Raw genomic sequence first — 18,424 nt, 5'->3', positions numbered from 1 at the left:
TCATTCTGCAATAGTGAATGAAAATGTCGGACACCAGCCATTTCTGTATGTACCCAAGCAAGGCTCTGGCCTGCAGCTTTAAGCCCGAGCCCGGCCCGGGCCCGCAACTTCAGGCCCGGGCCCGGCCCAGGCCCGGCAAAACAAATCATGTCTCGGCCCGACCCGGCCCGCGGGCCGGGCCGGGCCCGGGCTTTCGGGCTGGCCCGAGCCCGTGCAGTGCACTAGTGTGGATACCAGCTGACTGGCTAGTGAGGCAGCCAAGAAATAAATTTTTTTCTGAGAATCCACGTCCCACAATCTTCTGTGGATGACTGTACATCGCTGATGCCGTGATCGGTAGTTGTGCAGTACACACCGCGAGCAGTGAATGGTGGTGCGCGGCTGTTAACAAATCTCATCAGCCACGAAGAGATCGGTGTGAATGGCATTTCTCGTGCATCTGCAGATGGATTTGTTTGTTTTTGGATGATACGAATATTTTTCACAATCCTGTGAGATTTGTATCATGAAGTCCTACTGTAGTGCACTTTGATGCAAGATATAATGTGCAGCCTATATCTTGTTTGCAGGGGCGTCGTTACACATATGAAGTCACCGATCGAACCAACATTAATGCCATGCTCAACAGCAACGACGTCAGCGAGTATCTCAAAATTTCTTCAAATGGTCTTGTGGTGAGGGAATGCCACTGTTGCACTTGCACTGTCTTTTTTGAGACATTTCGATTGTTCTTGACAGAAAGTGCTTGAATTCATGCTTTTAAAGTGTTGTATTTCCTCTTTTGTTTGTTTTCTGATATTGTTATACCTCACTATCATTTTGTGTGAAATTTTCAAATGGAAAGAGATCTTTCTGTGCCTTTAGATCTAGACCCTGATATAACCACGGAAGGGTAGTGTAAGATTAGGATGCTTTGTGGGAGTTGAGAGTGGGTTCACACTGCATCCTGTGGCCTCCTCATGCTTACTATAAAATATGGGAAAATGCTTTGGGAGATGGCTATAAAGCACAGTAAACTGTTGCAGAGTAAAAAATACGAATTTTCAGTTGCATGGTGGTGGGAGTAGTACAGTAGAACCCCGCTGTTATGTCCCTGGATTTTACGTTTTCCTAGCTGCTACGTCTTCGTGGTGAGCAAGTCCTGTCCAAGTTCTAATAGAAACCCTTGCAGTACAGACTTGGCTGTTGCATCACAACTGTGGCAACATTCCTGCATGCTACTTCATGAATGTCACTTGGCAGTAGGGCTTTACGTCATGCTGGCATTTTGGCAATCTACGTTTAGCGTGCGCGGAACTGCGATGACAGACCAGCCAAAGCGGGAGTTCATCGGCGTTTGGCCACCGTTGGGTTCAGCGGCTTTTGGTGTGTTGCACCCACACTTACGGGCAAAGTGAATCTCGTAGAGTGCATGTTGGTGAAGAAAGTGCGCAAAGTGTGTGTTCGGTTTCTTGCGACTATATAAGTGCACACAGACTTCTAGTCTCCTTGTCTCCTTTCGTTGAAGCCGCTGCAGTGGCTCAGTTGTTATGGCGCTTGGCTGCTAATTCAAAAGACACAGGTTCGATCCCGGCCGCGGCTGTCGCATTTCGATGGAGGCTAAACGCAAAGGCATTTCGTGCTGTGCGATGTCAGTGCACGTTAAAGAACCCCAGGTGGTCGAAATTTCCAGAGCCCTTCACTGCGGCGTCTCTCATAGCCTGAGTCACTTTGGGACGTTAAACCCCATAAACCAAACCAACCAAACCAAACCTCTCCTTCATGGCATGCTGCAGCTGTCCGCCCAGAGTAAGATTGCTGAAGTGGGCACAGGCTTGCAGGTGTTATTGGGCAGCGTGTGTGGGCAACATCCTGAGCACGTATCTCCTGTGTTCATCTCGCTGCATGTTTGCGGATCCTGACCTCCCGCCTACATGCAGCGTTGAAGAAGTGTTCCAAAGCATTTGGCAGTGGCTTACTGCTGCGTATCCCACCTGATGATAGCAATGGTTCCACGAGACACAGGCTGCGTGTGCAAGGTCATCACATGATAGCGGAACAGAGCCACACTGCAGTGGGAGATGTACCAGTGGCAGCTTTCACTGTAAAATATTCCTGTTATTGGTAGTATGATGCCTTTCCAAAAAGTGCATGAACAGTGAACAGCGCATGTGCACTATTGTTTACTTTTCAGATGCAAGACTTCTTTGCATATTATTGAAAGCAGAAAATTGTAAGGGGCAAAGAAAGTATCTGCTATAATTTTGCAATTAATGGGGAAAAAAATAGGCTTCCTTTCAGCAAACTTTATTGATTGGAATTCTGTGATGAGCAGAAACTTTTGGGGGCCATTGTTTAGTTTCCCGCAGACTCAGGCCGTAATGAAATTTGAACAGTGTCTGTGGACAAAAAATATTTTTCCCGTGTACTTTCAGATACTGTATAAAACTAGCCTGATTCATGTCTCTTGGAAAAGATTCTAGCAAAGCAAAGTACATGTTCATAAACCAGTTCTAAAGAAATATCTCTCTGCGAAGTAGAAAGGTTCGTCATGTACATGTTTTCTTTTCATACCGGCCTGACTGTACAGTGTTCAGATGTGCACTCTTGCAGTGCTCTTAGACCAAAATCGAACAGGTTTTCATGGGTAGATATCCTTTCAGGGAAGTGTAGTAAAGTACATTTTGCTCTATGAGCATAAAAGTTTCTTTTTGAGCCTGAGAGCTGTAAGCCATTTTATCAAGCATTGGGCACATGTCTTCCTTGTGACGAGACCAGTCATCAAATGAAGACGAAAAATCGTTGCTGTTGAATGGTTGGCCAGGGGCACTGTGCGGGGTTTCTGGATATATTTTTCCAGAATGCTTAATAAGTGCTGCATAGCAAACTCCTCTGTTTATGTTGTTGCTGATTTACCAACTATGCCTGTATGCTCGTACACAGGATTATATTTTGAGCACCCTTGTTAAAGGGCAACGGAAGAGGTTTTAGAATTCGATGAGTATAAAAGGACCAAATGTGTGAAACATGCAGGTAAAGCCTGGGAAACTGTTTTGTGCTAGCATTTGAAATGGTGGCGTAATTGCCGAATAAAGCGGCGTCGTCGTACAGGTTTTCTCTGCAGTGCACAGCAACAGGCAGAGGCCCCGATAATGACATCACATACGACGGCGCTACGTTTCCAGCTAAGAAACGGGTGTTTCATGGAAGAAAACCAATGGCATCGAAGGTGAAGCTCACAAAGCATTGTTTGGCGACATCAGACGACGCACAGCAGCATGCAGGCGAAGGCAGCAGACATCTGAAATTTCGGCAACAGTGACATCACTGCAAGTTTCCCCACACTTCTCCAATGCAGTTAGGAGAACCCTGAACATTGTTGGTCTATTAATGAACGATTATGTCGCCATCTCAAATGCTTGTGCAAAAATGCTTTGCATGCTTTACCTAGAAGCTTCCTAGATTGGAATTCTTGAATAATCTCAAATTCTCAAAAAACTGTTTTAGCTTCTCTTTAAGTTAAATTTCAGATAACCTGTACAAATTTAAAAGGTCCCATTATGTTTGACTGAAGGGTCTGCTTAAAAAAATGACAAAAGCTAAAAAAAATTCCGTGAATTATGACTTTGCTGTGTCAATAGATGATAATCTGGTATCTTCGATAGATTGCCATGTTTTAATGAAGAAGAGAGTACTGAAAATGGAGCTTTTATAAGCTAGAAAAGCCAAAAAAAAATGAAATAAAATATTGCCATCATTGGTTACTTTTGCAAGCAAACTACGGCGATGCAAAGACAGTTTTTCTTCTGGATCCCCAAACCCAAGCTACACCTCTATCCACTTGCAGTGGGTGATCACGGTCTCCCTTTCAGTCTTGACATCACAAGTTTGAATCGAGTGGTAGGGAAAAAAATCCATTTTGAAGTCCAATTTTCTTAGCAACACATGCGTCTTTTGCTGCTGAACAAACGTCAACATTGCCAGAAAGAGCCATAGAATTGATTTTTTCCAAAGACAGGAATTGGATGGAGTTCTTGTCTTCAGTGTCTAAGTGTCTATTCTTTAATTATTTGTGGCGTGTAAGAAATACATTAGTTTCATGTGTCATTGGGGGAGTCTCATGTGAGTTTATTTAAGCTCTTTGAATTTGATCCTTTTCTATTTTTAGAGTGGCATGCTTTGCCAGAATCTTGCTGGAGGATTCATTTCTGCAAGGCAGCAACATTGCAGAAATAAACACTTCATGTTGTAATTGTTTGTAGCTCTTACTTTAATAGTTCAGTAGGTAAAAGTGTCTGACTGCATGAGGTTACGCTACATTCACTACAGGACCTGTTAGGTGCAGCTAAACAAACTCACAAATGAATTGTGGTGCCCTTAACTACATTATTGTTTTATTTCACTCCCCTTCCCCACCCCCCACCCCCCCCCCCCCCTCAAGGCACGATGTGATGCATCGTCTTTCGAGAGTGTACGGTGCACCTTTCAAGTAGACTCTGGCGTGTGGTATTATGAGGCCTTAATTGTCACTTCAGGCGTAATGCAGATTGGCTGGGCCACCCGGGAGAGCAAGTTTCTCAATCATGTAAGCATAGCTTTGGTGTGCATACTTGTTTTGTCATTTGCAACCTGTGCTTTATTTGTATTCTTTAAGACATTCAGTTTGTGTGAAATTGCTGCTCAAGAAATAAAGTTCCAGCCAATGGTCTAATGGTATCTGCTTTTATATTTGTGCTTTCCACAGAGATAACTTAACTGATCACTCTTCCTGCGAAACTAAAAGGGCCCTACCAAAGTACTTTAGTGGTAAAATTTTTTTTTCAGTAAGTTGGAAGTTTTACAGAGTGAATAAATGCAGTATGTGTCAGAGACTGCATATGGTAGTTACTTCAGCAAGGCTCTGTGGTTGGTTTGTATGGACTGTGCCGCATGTACTATATATGACGTTGACCTCTTGAAAGGTTGAAATTTTGCTGTGTTCTGCAAGGTTGGATGGTGCGTTTTTTAGGGTTAGACTTTAGAGTGACTTTGGTGAACACATACAAGAGAGTACTAGTGCTTGTTCAGCTTTCGTAAACTGTCCAGATTTGAGGAGAAGTCAAAACTAGTATTAACTGCTTGCCTTAGATGCATTATTCCTTGAATGAAGTAACATATTTTCTGATGTTTAAGTCGAGATTTTTCCTGGAATTTTCGTTAGTGTATCTTTTACAACGGTGCAACTTATATATGGCAAAAAAATGATTTACCATCGCATGCCATCTTTTGCAGTGATGAGTAACTGTGTTTGAAAAGAAAATCGATATGTAAAAGAGAAGAAAGCTTAGTTATATGAGAGTTATACCGCATCGCGTTACCTTGATCTGCTTCTGTGAAGACCCAGCTCCGCCTGCGCAGTGAAAGGTGTGCACTCCACAGGGCCATCTGCGCATGATGAGATAGAAGCAGATCACAGTAGCAAAATGTGGATCACATTATTCATGTTATGTAATCTCACCACAATTCGACTGAATGCAGCGGCGACACGAAGTGCGTGCCACCGCTGTATTCAGTCCATCCAGCCCAGCCATATTTTCTAAAGTTGCGATTTTGGCGTTGCCTTTGTATGGCTTCACACACGTTGTGTGTAGTTCTTTCTTAACATAAAGTCATATGCAAGGAGGAGCTACGATGCAAAATTCAAGTTTTGTGATGTCAAATATACGCTGGAGAACAGGAACTGGGCCTAAGGAAGACAGTCCGGCGTGAGTGAAAAAATGTCTGATACTGGCGCGAACCTGTAAGAATGTTTCAATCAATGAAGCCAACAAAAATGGCTGGTTGCAGTAAGATGACACATTTGTCAGAGCTTGAGGCTCGTTGTTTACACACAGCAGCTGTCGCAAGCATGTACTTTCGGCGCACTCTCTGACAAAGTTATCCTTAGCGTGTTTTTAAACTTACCAAACGTACAGGTGCATCTTATACACCAGTACGACTTATGTGTGATTTTTTTCAGAAAAACTGCCGTTTGCAGGGGAATGCAACTTATACACAGGTGTGGCTAGGAAATACAGTATTCCTTCCAATGGCCATGAGCAGTTTACCTTGAATGAAGCCCATTTAAACGAGTCATTGGGTTAATTAGCTTCCTGTAAACTATTAATGAAAGAACAGCATAACGGCAAGTGCAGAGAAGGGGCTAAAGACATAAGCACTGAGTTCACTCGGAATTCTCCCAGTGTTCCTTTCTAGTCAAGTTGAACATAAAGTTTCCTGCCAGTAGTTGCTGCCACCATGAAAAAGTATTGTATTTTAAGCAAATGCTGGTGTGTAAGCTTCAACCCCATTTCATGATGGCTATGCTTACATTACTTTCTGAAAAGATTAACCATCCTTTGGTGACTAGAACGTGCTGCCTTAGATATCACAAGTTCCCCTTTTAACCCATTCACTTCCGCAGTTTTGTGTGCGTTACCTGCACAGCATCCTATGCTGTCTTTTTGAGAGCGCAACACGACCCAGGTCGCTGAAAATAATCGCGAACTTGCACTACAAATATCGTGGCAAAACAACTTTTGTTTTATTTCAGCTCTCAGAACATACGCACGCCTTGGGAATCTAGAAATGCTTTCTTGTGGGGAAAATCTTAAAACATTCAGGCATGTGAAGTGCGATGTTGCATTTTTAGCACTTTCAACGGCTCTTGCTTCTTTTGCCCTGAACTTTCCAGACAACTCATCTGCGTGATGGGTTCCAGTTCATGGCATTATGTGCAATCTGCCAAGCAAAATGAGCCCATTCACAAGCCTCTAAATGTACTAAAGGTGGAGCTGCAGCTGTTTTGCCTTTGTGTTTGTATCCAGGCAACACAGTCTTTTCAACAATCTGTTCAATGAGATCAACCTTCCAGTCTGCATGGCACATTTTTTTCCAGCTGCTTTCTGGTAGAGGACGCAGCAGTTTTAAACAACCAATCCATCGCATAAAAATATAATTCCTGTAGCGTACTATGCATTGGTGTTTTCAAAGGTGACGCCGAATCAGCATCTGAAGAGTTAGACTCGGAGTCCGAGCCCTAATCCTGACCACATGAATCACTGTCACAGTTAGTGCTTTGCAAATTCTCTAGAGCTTCTGAATTATTGTAGTCCGTATCATCGTCACTGGCAAGCAGAAGTGCTTCAATTTCAGTTCAGTACTTGTGAGACTGCCGTGGTGGCTCAGTGGTTATGGTGCTCGGCTGCTGACCCGAAAGACGCGGGTTAGATCCCAGCCGTGGAGGTGGAATTTCTTCGGAGGAGAAATTCTAGAGGCCCGTGTACTGTGCGATGTCAGTGCACGTTAAAGAACCCCAGGTGGTCGAAATTTCCAGAGCCCTCCACTACGGCGTCTCTCTTAGCCTTAGTCGCTTTGGGACGTTAAACCCTATAAACCAAACCAAACCTTGCCTCTCCATGACACCATGTGCAACTTGAAAATTGCGCTTGTCCCGTTCGTCTTCTGTCCCTTGTCAGTTTTTGTCGCGCTACAAGCATCCCCTCAAGCAAAATGAACCAACTCGCCCAGCAAAAAGTTTTATTGAAAATTGGCGGGCTGGAAAAAATTTCTCCCTGTAAATATTTCTGAACTGAGTGGACAGCCACTGCTGCCTGTCGTAGAAACTACTAACCAAAACCAAAGAACTATGTGGCGCCATCTGTTATTATTTATGGATAGCAAACCTTTCTCCAGCGGATAACGTTTAGCCATCATTTTCTTCTTTGGCCCTTTTACCACCAGACAGCGAATTTCTCTTTGGAAGTGAACGGATTAGTTGAAAGTAGCAACATGGTGTCACAATTTCACTACAGAATTATTGATGAACTGTCAGCTGGTGTTCATAATGTAGTTAGGTGAGGGCAGGGCTTGAAACCTCCCTGCAGTGATGGGGGCTTCTTATTAAGCTGATCACTCACGCAGCCATGTGTGAGAGACCGTCTGCATGGAACGCACGTGTGTGCATGCATGATCAGATACATGTACAGAATGCATGTGCGTATGCACATGTATTCTACACACTGCGGTCAGAAAGAGCACCTCATCTGGGAAAATACAGCATGAAAATGAGCTGGAGACCACCCAACAAAGCAGGGGCGGATTTATGGATTGTTCCTAGAGGGGGCTGTTGGGGGGCGGAGGGGATGCAGTCCCACTTGAACCGTGTATTTCTTGGGACTTTTGTGGTTGAAAAAGGGGGGTTCAGCATGGTATTCTAATGTAAAATTTCTTGCTTAGTGGAGGGAGGGGGGTCCACTTCTACACAAAATAAATTTTCCATAAGTGAAGCCCTGTCGTTTTCCTCACTTTGTCCTTTTTAAATCCTTTTCTCACTTCTGTCATATGCTTTTTTTTGGTTACTTGGCAGTTGGGCTGAGGTATATTTAAAAAAACTGGCTGAATGGCTGTTTTGCTCTTAGTTCAGTGAAAGAAAATTGGGCAGTAATACATTCACTTCTTCTGTATTCTGTGTATACAGTCTACTCTTGATAATTTGATCTAGAAAAAGACTGTAAATTTGTTCTAATTACTCATGGTATAAATCATCGAGAGCCTGTTTAGCACACTTGTTGTTCACGGAACCAAAACGTCAGTTTGAATGAGCCAGCAGTTCAAATTAAGTGAGCCGCTGCGGTGGCTAAGTGGTTATGGTGCTCGGCTGCTTACCTGAAAGCTGTGGGTTCGATGCCAGCCATGGTGGTTATATTTCGATGGAGGCAAGATGCTAGAGGCCCTTCTACTGTGCAATGTCAGTGCACATGAAAGAACCCCATGTGATCTAAATTATGTGGAGCCCTCCACTGCGGTGTCCCTTATAGCTTGAGTTGCTTTGGGATGTTAAATCCTATAAAACCATAAAACCAAATTAAGTGAGTTTGAGTTAAGCAGAGTCAAATATGTAAGATTTAACTTGCATGTACTACCAGCGGAGCTCAGGCAAATTCATTGTACCTTGGTACCCGAAGCCAGTAATGCCAGGCAATAAGAGTGTGGAATAGCAAGTCTAAATTTCCAGTACTTTATTATTTTTGGCCCCTACATGGCAGAAATATAAAAAAAAAGCCAGCAAATTTATAGGAAAAAATAGTACCACGGTGAATAAACTCAGAAAATTAGGCTAATCTTTAAAACATCCAAAAATGATACAACTGTGCCTAGGTGCTCATCCACATGTGCTAAATATCAAAATTCAAGATCATTCCACCGCCTGCTGACAGCAGTCAACCCATTTAAATTTTAGGTTGTTTAGCGAGAAGGGTTAGTTTTTGAAGCAAGTGAACTTGGAGCGTGCCTTTATATCTCTTGCTGCCATTCACTTAGCTTTGTATGTTGGGAAATACCATGATGGGATTTTGTTGACATTTGTGCAGTTTAGGTCATACGTGACGAGTAGGACATTACAGAACTAAATGAGATGGAGGGGATTTGCTACAGTTCATATCTCTTCAGTGTTACAACTCTCACTGCCGTTAGCATCACATCCTTATGCATTTCAAGCAAGTTGGGCAGATACGTGCACGAAACATGAAATTAGATGAAGCTATTATCGTAATTGCATCAATGTGTGTGTACTGAGAGCAATGAAGTAGTTTGAAAAACTTTTTTTTTTCACCTCTCTGATTGTTTGCAACACTTGAAAAGATGGTGCACATTCTGGTCTGGGGTACAGTTCTGGCTGTAACTGCTCTGTGGACCAATTACAGTCATGCGTTTGTTAGAACTTTAGTCTTGCTCATATGAAAATCCTGTATCTTTGAAATTGTCTGTGCAGGAAGGCTATGGAATTGGTGATGATGAGTTCTCTATAGCCTATGATGGTTGCCGGCAGCTTATCTGGTATAATGCCTTGAGCCAAAGCCACAGCCACCCTTGCTGGAAACCAGGTGAGCTCATGTGAGGACTATTATCTTCGGTACTATCTTCCTCCTTTGCTTTTTTTTTTCATTCTCGAGGCATTGGGAGCTTGCAGTATTGAATTTTCACATGCTGCCATCATAAGGGCTTCATGTGATGCATTTTTTCACGGATACATCAGAATATTATGGCAGTTTGAATAAATGCAAATATTCTTTTTGTGATTAGGTTAGCCCAAGTGGCGTAGACTGTGGATAGAGGTTTAATTTTTCAGTGTAAACTAAAGAAAAAAAAAGATACCAGTACTCCAGATTCTTTTTTTGAAAATCGATTTTAACTAAAAATGGTCAGTATTCCTGACATACACATCCCAACTAGCTGGCCATTGAGTAGGATTTACACTCAGCCACAGAAAAACAAAACAAAAAAAATTAAGGAAGTGCAAAAACTAGGGGCACTCTTAGACCTGGGTATCATTGGGTAAAGTACCACAGTTGTGCGTTTTGAGGCATTGTCCACAATCTCAGACATGCCAGGGAAGACTGGGAGACTCCACGTCCTCTCAAATAATTATCTGCCTGTGTAGTGCTGTCTGCTCACAGGCTGCCATCATTCACTTAGGCCATATCTTGGTGAGTCTGTGTTTCCACTGCATGTAAGGGCATCGACAACATTTGTAATCATAGCAATGTAAACGTGAAGCCGTGTATAAGTGGCGTGAAAAAGTCGTGTTCTGGCTTTTGCAATTGTTCAGTGGCTGCTACCATCAGCACAGAAACGATATGATGCACAGCCCTCTTGCTCAGCCTAGAGTGCAAGCAGAACATAACAACCAAGTTTAGAATTAAAATTCCATTTAGGGTCTTGTCTCACGGTTCAGTCACTAAAACCCTTATGTGTTACTTTTTCTTGTGGTGGCAGCATTTTCTTTTTTTCTGTGCTGTAGTCATTGAATACCCATGAAAGCTGAAAGGCTTGTCTCTTATTTTTGGTGCAGAGCTTGCTGCGACTATGCACTCTGATTATATACAAGTTCATAGCGTTTCTTTTTTTTTTTTTTTTCAATGTCTTCATATTTTGGAGGGGTGGTTTTGGACACTGAAGCTCCGATTTGTTTCATGTGTGTTTCTGTAAGATTTAAATATCATCAGAAGGGAAAGTTTGGCAAGTTGGAAGCTGTTCGTGATGAAAAAAGGGGGGCGCATACAAAACGGAGACAAAGAATCATGCTGACAATCGTGCTGACAAAAGAATCACTGACAATCATGCTTCGTTTCCAGGTGACATACTAGGCACCTTGCTTGACATGAAGGCATTCCAGATCACCTTTTACCTCAATGGGGAGCCCCTGCCACCAAACACTCAAGTCTTTCAAAATGCCAAGTAAGCTGTTACCTATGAGTTCAAAAGTCTGCCTCATCTGCTTTTGACTGGCTTCTATAATGAAAACAAGTTTGGTCTATGGTTTTCTTTCCACTGTAATTTGCTTTGTTTTTCTCATGCATGCGCTTTGTGTTACTTCAGTCCTGGAAGTGCTTTTTTTTTTTGGCAAATGAACATTGCATTTTGAAACCTGTGAATTCAAATGGCACTGTCAGTGAATTTAGATGTTTTTTTTTTCCTTTTCTGTGCAGAGCAGTGCTCCAGGAATAATGCATGCAAAACATTCACATGCATAATATGCTAAGTGTAATCATAAATACGTTTCATGAGTGTTTACACCCCCTCCCTGTCTTCTATCTTGTGTTTGTCAAAGCTCCCATCATTAAGATAGTTTGACAGATACACTGTCTTTGGTCACGTTTCACACACTTTTTGGCACCAGAAACCAACTTTTCATGAAAGAAAGAGGTCTAGCCAATTCTGGTGCAACATGGGGCATTGTCCCTTGTTCCTCTTCAGCTGGCAAGGTATCTGGTGAACTTAGAAAGGTGTGTCACTGCTGTCCAGTGTAGTTTAGTTAAGAAGACCTGCGCAAAAGTCAGTGCATAGCAGACCAAACCAAAGCCATCAGAAGTGTTTGCATTTCACCTCAGAATGGGGAAAGAAATTGTTGCAATCCTTCAATTACAGGCGGCAAAGCTGCCATACACACAGTATGCTCTTGCTTGACCAGTGCTGTTACAAATGTTTGTACTGAGCAAGCACTTATTTTTTTTTCTGGTTGGGTTATGGCTTCTGTGCTACTTTAGCTGCTTACTTTCCCAAGATGCTTTGTAATACAAAGTATGCCAGCAACTAGGTGTGATGACATTAACTTATTTAAAGTGAAACGTAGTAGAAACAGTTGAGATGCATATTACATCTTTTCTTGCTTTATGACAGTTCTCATGTGGCCACTCATGCCCGTAACAATAGGTAAAAGAGATTTACACTGCTTTGGTTCACACAGAACTGGCTTTTTTTTCCCCCAGTTCTTTATTGTCATTCATTTGAATGCTTTGGGACATTGTAGCCGTGGTTTCTGATGTTCCCAGATTTTGTATTGTGCATTGCCAGGCATTTCCTTAACATATCTGTCTAATTCTCTCATATAGAGAGACAATTTCGTGTTCTGTTTTGTGGGAAGAAAAGAGTAGAGCCTTGGCAGAGATGGCATCATGCTAGACATCTAGGTTATATTGCTGTGCATAAGGTGACGGCAGTTTCTAGTAAACATGTACACACGAGCGACTTTGTCACAGAATTAATAGCAGCTTGCCTGAACAATTGCAGTAGGTACTTGTTTGCTCATAATGTAATGACAGGAAGTAGTCGAATTTATAAGGAACATTATCCACGACTTCATTATATGAAATTGAGCGTATGTGTACACGAAGGTGCTGTTGCAAGGGGTAAACTTTATTGGAATGCTGTTTATTGCTGCTTATGTCCAGTATATTGTCTTGATAGACCACCTGCTACAGCATGAAATGAAATACTTTGCATGGATTTTCAAGACTGACAACCAGGGTGTCGAACCGGAACTGAACCCGAAACCGGAACCGAACCCGAATTTTCGCCCAGAACCGGAACCGAACCGAACCCATATTTTTTTCGCCATCTTGGAACTGAATCCGAACCGGAACGATTCAAAGGAACCGTTCCGAACCGGTTCGGGACCGGTTCAGCCCCAGTTTTTTTGCATTCCGGCATACGTCTTGTTTTCCGACAAAATGAGATGATCTATCGCATAGATTTACCCACCCATAGCTGTCTGCGCTGGGAAGTGCGAAAATTGTACCCAGTGTATGCGGCAGCAAACTTACAGGAGATGTGGTGCCTGGGAAGAAGCCTAATTGACCCTTCTATAATGTACTACCGCCAATTCTAAACACTTGTACAGTACGGTCCACTGTTAAAGGGAACACGCGATCGCGTGGCCTCCGCGCTTCGCGGAGCGCTCCTGCCTAGAAGTTGTGGGAATTGTCGGCACAAGACGCATGCGCAGTAAGCATGACGGCTGGTGACTCCGCGCATGCGCCTGATGTCGCCTATTCTCGCCGCATCCAGGCGGCAGGGCTTTGTGAAGCGCAGAGCACACGCGATCGCATGTTCCCTTTAACAATGCACCGTACTGTACGTCAGGTTTATGTGAAATTTTGAGTTAGTACTCCTCCCCTTTTACATATTTGCGTAAATCTTTAATCAAAGTATTAGGACTGCTCTAACTCAATGAAGTACTATAGACACCAAACTTTTGCTTGCGGGCTTTCTTCTTTCAAACAATGCGTTAGATGTTGCTGTACATGGAGCACCGCGTGGTATTCACCAACACATAATAAATAATTTATATTTGAATTTCTTCTTGACCCTGTTTCAGTTTCACCAACATAACGATGGGTGTGACGTGTAGTGGAAATTAGGTCGCGTTAGGGGCTATAAAACGGCAATATAACTGCTGATACGTCGTTCGTTGTAATGATAGGTCTTGAAGCCGGCTGATTTAAGTGCAACAGTGAGTCAAAACAACGTATCAGCGTTTGTATTAGTTTTCCCGTGCCTCAGGTTGACCTAATGTTGAACTCACGTAACAGCCATCATTCGGTTGATGAAACCGAAACAGCATGGAAGAATAAATTCTTTTCTAAATTATTTAGCGGCAGTAGCCGAATACCACACGGTGATCTATGCATTCTAATATCTATGGCGTCATTTGAAAGGAGAAAACACGCAATAAAACTGGGTGTCTATAGGCATTTTAGTACCGATTGAGAATGCCTTCCTTTTCTTTGCGTCATTTCCCACAGATAGACGAAATATTAGCGCGAGGACCCAACAGTGTTGTGATGGTGGTTTTTGAGAAAAGGAATTAAAGGGCGCATTCTGTCTCACTTCTTGATGGACACCTTAACTGCGCCATAAGAGAGGCAGGAAGGGGGGGGGGGGGGGGGGGGGGGTGAAAGAAAAAAGAGAAACAGGCGCAGTAGGGGTGGGCTTCGGAATAATGTCTACCAGCTGGGGATCCTTAAAGGGCAACTGCATAGGTTTTAGAAATCGGCGAGCTTAAAAGGGTCAATTTGTGAAACTTCCAGGTAAAGTATGCGAAGTCCTTTTGGCCTAGCATTTGAAAAGGTGACGTAATCACCAATTAAAATTGCGACGGCCTTCAAGCTTCTCCGCAGCGCACAACGCTAAGGGGGACGCATGATGACGTCATCGAAAGTATCCGTACATTTCCAACGCCTTTGAAAGAAAAAAACCAACACCACCGAAGTCAAAGCCAGCCGAACGTTGTTTGGCAGCGTCCAACGAGGCACGGCAGGGCGTGGCTGACGGCAGCAGTAATTTGAAATCATACCTTCCGTGACATCACATTGAACTTCGCCGCACTCCACTGTTGCTTTAAGGAAAAGTGCAAAATTTAATTGTCGATTACGTCACTATTTTAAATGGTAGTGCAAAAAACTTAGCATGCTTTGCCTACAGCCTCTATATATTTGAATCCTTGAGTATCGCGAAATTCTCAAAAAGTGGCGCAGTTGCCCTTTAACGTGCACCGACATCGCGCAGCCCACGGTGCCTTTTGCGTTTCGCCTCCAACAAAACGTGGTCGCCGGAGCCGAGTTCGCACCCGGGTACACCGAATAAATAACCGAGCGCCCTAACCACTGAACAACCACAGTAGGTAGTGCAACATTTGCTTTTGTAGACGCTCATTGTCTGAGACAGCAAGTTCTAAATAAAACCCCTCACGGTGGGTATGTAGGGCAATGAAGAAAAAAAAATGGCTCAATGGCTGTGAAGCTCGGCTGCTGATTCCAAGAATACAAAAACCAGCGTGACGTCGCCAGCTGGTCTCCGTTAATCTGGAGCCCTCCACTACACCGTCTGTCATGTAGCCCCAATGTCTACTCGACACGTTAAACCTAAGATATTACTACTAGTTTGAGACAGAAATGGTAATAGCGCTGCAATAAGACGTACACAAGAAAGACTGACACAGGACACGCACTAGTATTACCAAAAGAAGGATGTATAAATTGGTGCAGCTTCTTTTTCTTTTAGAATCTGCATATTCTTGTTTGCACCCGACGGAAATAAGAAACGAAAGGCGGGTTCTTGGCAACGGGGGAGATGTACTAATAAGGAAAAAAAAATAAATACCGATTACACAAAAGGACAATGCGGAAATACACGAGCTCGCTGACATGCGATAGTGATTCCGCCCAGAAAGATGCTACTGCGATGAAATGTAACTACGGTGAAGTGATTTCGTTATGCCAATTCGCTGAAATCGTTCTGCTTCTAAGAAATAATTGCTGCCAGTCGCCAGCGCACGGCTCCATCCGCTGTTGTCGCACTGCTCGATCTTGAATTCTCTGTCTGGCGACTTATATCTACTTCTCGCAGTCATATTTGCCGTTCTTAGTGTCTGACACGACAGGCTGATGCTTTTTTGGCGTTTTTTTTTTCGTAGAACGCTTGGGCGACTAAATACGTTGAGCCTTCACAACAATCTGCCTCGGCTATATCGGGTACAGGTGGGTGATGAGGGGTGGAGAGATGGGTGAAAGTTTTTGAAGGTGCATTTTTACCAGTGAATGCCCTGATGTACGCGCACAGGAGTGTGAATCAAGGATGGAGGCTTCACGCACGCAGCGCGGTTATTTTTGGGAAAGCAAGCTATACTGCTAACGCAGTAAAATGAATTACTAAAAGAGTATGCATAGTCTAACCTTTGACTTCGAGCGGGATTCCTACTAATGGCGGCACAACAGAAAACTCTGTTTACAGATGCTTTAGGCTATTCGGCTATCTTGTAGGCGTTTTTTTATGGTTGTTGCATGAAATATTTGGAACCTCTGTGACCCTCCTCATGCCTTACTTGACCGCATCCATTTCAGCGATCACGGCATAAGGCATGCCACCATAACTCCCTCCCTCCGCCTGCACATGCTATGCATGTGCATACCACGTGACTAGCATGGCCAGCAAGGATTTCAGAATTATCTAATCGCTGTTGTGAGTTGATCCGCGACCATGGCCAGTAGCTTCGCTTTCGACGATGCCCCTTTCTCACGCACACCGCGCTTCTTCCATTCGGGATGCTTTGCCGAGCCGGCGAACGCGTAGGCAATGATTGCCCTCGTTGGCCATCAACGCGGGTTTGGCCGGCGGTTACTTATTATTTCAATAGAAAATTACAGCATATCGTTACCGTTCTTTTTTTAGCGTTTACAACGTTACCGGACGCCGGACTTTCCGGCTAGCGCTGCGCGCAGCAGTGCCGCCTTTTAATTCCATTTCTGGGTTGACATGTCTTTCCGGGGCGGTGTCGTGAAGGTTGAGGGGCGCTATTTCATCTGCGTGCTTAGCGGAAGGACGACCTCTACAACCTCGGGGTAGTTCACCACGCCACCTCGTTCGCTATAACCGAGTGGGGTGGCCAGAGTTGTTCGCTGTATCTGCGACGAATTTCCGTTCCCCTTATGCATATTTTCATAGTACCACCACAGCCACTCGCAATAAGCGAGCGTTCGTTATATCTGCGGAAATTAATGTGGGCTCCACTGTACATCCGCTGACTTTGCTTTAATGCACCAGTATAGAGAAAGTCTAGGAAGAGGAAGTAATGCCCGATCGCAACATTTGTCATCTGCCCTGTGGAGAGGCCGTACAGGTAAGTAAAAGCGAGGGGTGAGAAAACCGAATGAATCAGCACTCCCGAGCATGTCCAGAAAAGACAGGCGAGCACTTAGTCACCTATCAAGCACAGCTGCCAGAAAGGGGTTGTTTGTAGTTTTGAAAATAAATGCCTGAAACAAGTTGGTGGACAAATGGTGCACGCCAGATTAACCACTCTTTATCACTCTATTAAGGGCACAAAAAATTCTGTTACGAAAAGGTTGCCTTTCATAGCGCCCCAGGAAAAGTCCCAAACATTCTATTACAAACAAATTCCTTACTTTACTATAGTGAGAAGCCACGATTAGCTGAGTTTTTGAGGCTACTGAGCTATAGGGGCTCGGGATATATAACGTGAGTCACAAAGGCGATGTCGAATAGGTGATTTAAATAAAATATGTTTGATAAGTTCTGGATGTTAGGGAGAGCCAGTGCTCCCACGAGGCTCTCGTTGGGTGGGGGATGGGCGGTGGAGGGATTCTCGAACATTTCCTTACCATGTAGTAAAGGAGGGGGGGTACTGGCAAGTCGGTTTCGGGGTGACGGAAAGGTATCTGCCTGTATATGTATACGTGCCAACACATGACAGTTTCGTTTCTCAGTAGTGCGCGGGAACGTAGAGGGCACGTGCGGCGGAAATTTTGGTGCATCGTAAATACACTGCGTACGATAAAGTCCCAACTGACTAAAGCTTCAAGGGAGACCTATTACTCGCGCTACGGGGTCTCCCAAACTGCTGAAGCAGGAGGGTGTTGTAGATGCAAAATCCATCGGCTTATCGTCCTACACCTCATAATGTGGATTATAGCGTATATACATAGCCGATTTCCATTAATTTCGTGTTCATTTCATTTTGCGGCTCTTGCCGTAAATTCGTCTTTTTGCTGCGGACAATAAATAAAATAGGTAAAGTGAGAACATCTCACATTAAACAATTTTTTCATGCTCATGTAACGCAGTAAACACGACAAAAGGAAGACTGGAGACGACACGAGCGCTGACCAACAACTGGTTATTTTATTCTGGGATAAGTATATAGAGGCACAGGACACAGGAAGCAACCCCAAAAAACAAAACAAAGGTTAAAACTTAAAAATCATAATGCGCATGCACATCACATCCTGACGTCTTTTTAACGAAATTCGAAGAGCATCTTCCACAGCAGACATCACTCCCCTGTATCCTGGACCTCACACAATGCCAAGAAAGCCTGACTCCTTATCTACCAAATTGATAGATGGTGAAGCAACACTCATCGGCTTCTTTTCTGATCCCATTGGCCTCGACCAACTCCCTAAAAATGCAAACAGCGTTATTAACCAGGACACTTGTCTTATCTACTGGGGGAAGCAATCGTAGCACTCGCTGCAATGCAAAGCCAAGTTGTACGACACAGCTACTTTTTTCACCCATCTGTGATGTTCGAACAAATACTCATTGCTTCTCCACTTAGAAATACAAATTT

The 18,424-nt window shown here is 43.7% G+C and overlaps 1 protein-coding gene across 6 annotated transcripts in view; it reads left to right on the top strand.

The window, feature by feature from the left end:
- Positions 1-18,424, top strand: part of LOC149352737 (RING finger and SPRY domain-containing protein 1-like) — a 67,576-nt gene that overhangs the window by 36,205 nt on the left and 12,947 nt on the right. For all 6 annotated transcript variants that reach the window (XR_016290846.1, XR_016290847.1, XR_016290844.1 and 3 more), the window contains exons 9-12: positions 570-674; positions 4,421-4,564; positions 9,770-9,881; positions 11,133-11,235. Coding sequence is in view for 2 of the 6 variants with exons in the window: in XM_089581961.1 (XP_089438087.1) it covers positions 570-674; positions 4,421-4,564; positions 9,770-9,881; positions 11,133-11,235 (464 nt within the window). In the remaining 4 variants the exon portion in view is untranslated. The remainder of the gene's footprint in view (positions 1-569; positions 675-4,420; positions 4,565-9,769; positions 9,882-11,132; positions 11,236-18,424) is intronic.

The sequence above is a fragment of the Amblyomma mixtum genome, chromosome 3 (genome assembly GCF_055824585.1).
Source record: "Amblyomma mixtum isolate Tamu chromosome 3, ASM5582458v1, whole genome shotgun sequence".
NCBI classification, from domain to species: Eukaryota; Metazoa; Arthropoda; class Arachnida; order Ixodida; family Ixodidae; genus Amblyomma; species Amblyomma mixtum.
The sequence above is the reverse complement of the archived record's forward strand: the minus strand, read 5'-3'. Positions and strand labels throughout refer to the sequence as shown.